General features: G+C 45.0%; 1 protein-coding gene across 2 annotated transcripts in view; it reads left to right on the forward strand.

The window, feature by feature from the left end:
- Positions 1 to 106: 106 nt before the first annotated feature.
- Positions 107 to 4,010, forward strand: part of TWSG1 (twisted gastrulation BMP signaling modulator 1) — a 123,571-nt gene continuing 119,667 nt past the window's right edge. For both annotated transcript variants that reach the window (XR_001883935.1, XM_017864696.1), the window contains exons 1-2: positions 107 to 325; positions 2,598 to 2,757. Coding sequence is in view for 1 of the 2 variants with exons in the window: in XM_017864696.1 (XP_017720185.1) it covers positions 2,635 to 2,757 (123 nt within the window). In the remaining variant the exon portion in view is untranslated. The remainder of the gene's footprint in view (positions 326 to 2,597; positions 2,758 to 4,010) is intronic.

Raw genomic sequence — 4,010 nt, forward strand, 5'->3', positions numbered from 1 at the left:
CGGGGAGTGGGCGGGGCCGAGACGGGGGCGTGCGCGCTGACCGGAGCGCCGGAGGAGTGAGAGACGCCTCCTGGCGGGAGCTGGCGGCTGTGGACCCCAGCGAGGGCGGAGGGGAAGAGGGGAGCTGGGGCTGGGAGCCAGGAGCCGGGAGGAGGGCGGCGGGCGGGCCTGTCTCTTTAAGGTGCCCGAGGCTCGCGGGCGCTGCGCGGAGGGGACGGCGGAGGCGCGGCCTGGCCTCGCACTCAAAGCCGCCGCAGCGCGCTCCGGGCTCGGCCGACCCGGCGGAGATCTCGGGGTGGGCGACTTCGCGGGACCGCGGCGCACGGTAAGCGGCAGCGGCTGGGGGATTGTGCAGCCTCTTGGCCGGGAAGGGGCCGGGCGCCGAGCTGGGCCTTCTCGAGGCCCGGGGCCGCGGCGAGCTTCACCGGGGCCGGGAGAAGCCTGGGCCCGGCTCCGCGGAGGACAAAGTGGGGGTGCTGGGCGCGGGCGCACAGGCCGGACGCCTGGAGCCGGCAGCATCTCTGCGCCTTCTCGGTCCAGACCATCTCTGGGCCGGCCCGCGCTCCGCAGCCCGCGTCGGCCGAGCCGGGGTGAGGGTGGTTCCGGGTGCCGGGTCCCCCGCGCCGCCCCGGCCTCTGCCTCGCGGGGCGTCCGGCGCCTTCGGGGCCCTGGCACCGCTCTACAGAGGCTCTGCTCTGCCCTGGTTGCTGTCAGTACCATCTCCCTTACCTAGAAACTGGGCGTGATGTATGCGAAACAATTTGGTACGTGATGGTTTCTAACTCCTTAGGAAAAGATAAGTCCTTTAATTCTGTTACCTGATTTGGACATGGCCGTAGTTACTTGAATACTTTTTCCAGTGAAATTTGGGGAGTAAGATGAATTTGTGGAACATTTCATAAGACAACCGTAAAAGCTGAGGGAGGGAGAAAATCCCAGTTTTCGTGGTTGTAGGATGAAAACTAGTTCCACGACAATTAGTTTCCAAATAACCTTATTTGGCCTCCGCATATATGTACTGGTTGCTCCAGAAATCATCCTATTTGGTATGCGGCGTTAAATACGTTAGAAAATTAGGTTCCTAACGGTCTTTAGGGAATGCTTTGTGAGCTTCAGTAATGATCACCAGGGCTTTCTCTTTCAAAATTGACTCATACCAGGCCCAAAGCCCTTTATTCTTTTCACTCTTTTATTGTTTTTCCTTCAATGTACTTTGTAACACTTAGAATAAAAGTTTAGAGTAATCATAAATGCCCCCATAAACTCACTATTTATCCCTCTTATGTCAGTAGTCATTTATTTTAATTTATTATGTTTGATGGGGAGGTGTTTTAGCCTGAAGAGATGGTATCTTCCCGTATTTAAAGTTTAATAACTATGTATACTGTTTGGCCCCTGTCAAACTGTATTTGTGCTAGTCTTTTTTCCTTCTTCTTTTTGAACTATAGTATCTTCTTAATAACTCAGAAGAATGCGTGGTACTGATAGAATTAAAAGAATATCTTGGCCGGGCGCTGTGGCTCACCCCTGTAGTCCCAGCACTTTGGGAGGCCGAGGCGGGTGGATCACCTGAGGTCAGGGGTTTGAGACCAGCCTGGCCAACATGGTGAAACCCCGTCTCTACTAAAAATACAAAAATTAGCTGGGCGTGGTGATAGGCACCTGTGATCCCAGCTACTCAGGAGGCTGAGACAGGAGAACTGCATGAACCTGGGAGGCGGAGGTTGCAGTGAGCGGAGATTGCGCCACTGCACTCCAGCATGGGTAACAGAGAGAGACTCCGTCTCAAAAAACAAAAACAAAAAAAGAATATCTTCACATTCTAATAATTACGCAGAGTTCTTAATGCAATTAATAATTTACACTGCCTTTTGTTATTTGCTCAATTATTCAAGAAGTGACTCTGTGGACTCTACTTCTTGCTTTGAGCTGCTCTATTCTGTCTAAACCCTAGAATAATTTCCATATAAAATTTTGTTTTGATTCTAAGAATGAAAATTAAATATCTTAAAATTATAATACAATATTAATAGTTTTATATGGTCTTAAAGTTGAATAATGGAGCTAAAACTAAAGTTGAATAGTAGCAGTGCAGTATTGAAACTAGCTATTTGCCTGATGTATTCTCAGGTTACTGAGGGTTTAGATATACTCACTCTACTTTCACAGTCACCATTTCTGGATAGTCTGAGGAACTGTAGTGTTCTAGGTCCTTGAAGATGGCTATGAAGCCATTATTATATAAAATTACTGTTTATTTTTAAATGTTTATATAATCTTTAATTGAGAATGATCTTTAAATGATCACTCAAAAGTTTTTGGAAGACCAGGCATGGTGGTATTGTCTGTAGTCTTAGATAACTGGGAGGCTGAGGTGGGAGAATCACTTGAACCCAGGAATTGAAGGCTGCAATGAGCTGTGATCACACCACTGTACTTCAGCCTGGGCAACAGAGCAAGACTCTAAAACAGAAAGAAAAAGTCTATTGACACAAACAGTGAGTCTTAGTTTATGTTTTGTTTTTCATTTTTATATTTGTTTTTACCCTAGCACTTGCCTTTGAATTAAAGTTGTGTTTGTTTGTTTGTTTGTTTAGCTTCCTGGGAGTTACTGATCATCTTCCTTGAAGAAACATGAAGTTACACTATGTTGCTGTGCTTACTCTAGCCATCCTGATATTCCTGACATGGCTTCCAGCATCACTGAGCTGTAACAAAGCACTCTGTGCTAGTGATGTGAGCAAATGCCTTATTCAGGTAGGACTAAGAGTACTTTTATTAATATTGAACTATATTGTAGAGCAGAAACATTATGTTTATATACAGATATAGGGTATGAGTGTTGGGTCAGGGCCTCAGGTACTGAATCATGACCCACAGGTCTGGATTTTTACCCTCACAGCAATCATATATGTAGCAAGGTTAGATTCAAGAAGTTCAATACTGAGTATAATATCCTGTTGTATAAACATGTCATTACAAGGTGATGAGCACTCTATTCAGATGATTTAAGGGGTTCCCTTGTGTAATCTAATTAACACAGCAAAGAGGTTCGATGACTGTATTTAGAAAAAAAATTAGCTGATCAAATAATAGATAAATTGTTACCGTGAGTATGATGTATTAGTTTTCTATTGCTATGTAACAAATTACCCAAAACATAGCAACTTAGTGCAATAAACATGTATTATTTCATGCAGTTTCTGAGGGCCTGGAATCTGGGAGCAGTTTAGCCAGGTGGCTCCGGCTCAGGGTATCCCACAATGTTGCAGGCAAGTTTTTGGCTGGGATTGGACAATCTGTTTCCAAGATACTTCGCAGTTATATCCTTTCCAATCATCAAGGCAGGCCTCTTAATGTAGCCACCACTCTCATTTTTCTGGGGAGAAAAATAAGAGTAAGTGATGCGGCTCAGTTACCAGGCTGGTATTGAACTCCTGATTAGCTTCCCTTCTAGTTGCTGGCTGTGCACTCAGAAATTCAGTAACCACACACATTAGCATTCTCTGTAAAGTATGAGTCAGCTAACATGACTGTAACCCTCACTCGAGGCTAACTGTGTGTATGTGCTAGAGTGACAGTTGTTTTTATACATCAGAAACATTTTGTGCTTATTTCTGACATTTTGGTCCTTCTCGCTAGTAGTTGGAATTTTACTTGCCCCCATTTCATACTCTGATAACCCTAACTTTGCATTTCAAACCAAAACATTGAACTAGGGAAGTCTGTTTGTTGTTCAGTTTTTAACTTTTTTGCTGTGGACATTTTCAGGTATAAAAGGAGAGGAATATAATGATCCATCCATGAGTAGTTCCTGCAGTCACACCTCCCAGCTACTCTTGTTTCATCTATACCCTCCTTCACTATCCAGTCCCAGCTCTGTTTTAATTTCAAGCAAATCCCTTGATACTGTTTTGTTGATAATTCTAATATGTATCTCTAAAAGAGAACTCTTTACCAACATAGCTATTAGAGCAATTGTACAGTTTAAAAATTAACACTAATTCTTT

Source organism: Rhinopithecus bieti, unplaced genomic scaffold (assembly GCF_001698545.2).
Source record: "Rhinopithecus bieti isolate Rb0 unplaced genomic scaffold, ASM169854v2 scaffold_73682, whole genome shotgun sequence".
Taxonomy (NCBI): domain Eukaryota; kingdom Metazoa; phylum Chordata; class Mammalia; order Primates; family Cercopithecidae; genus Rhinopithecus; species Rhinopithecus bieti.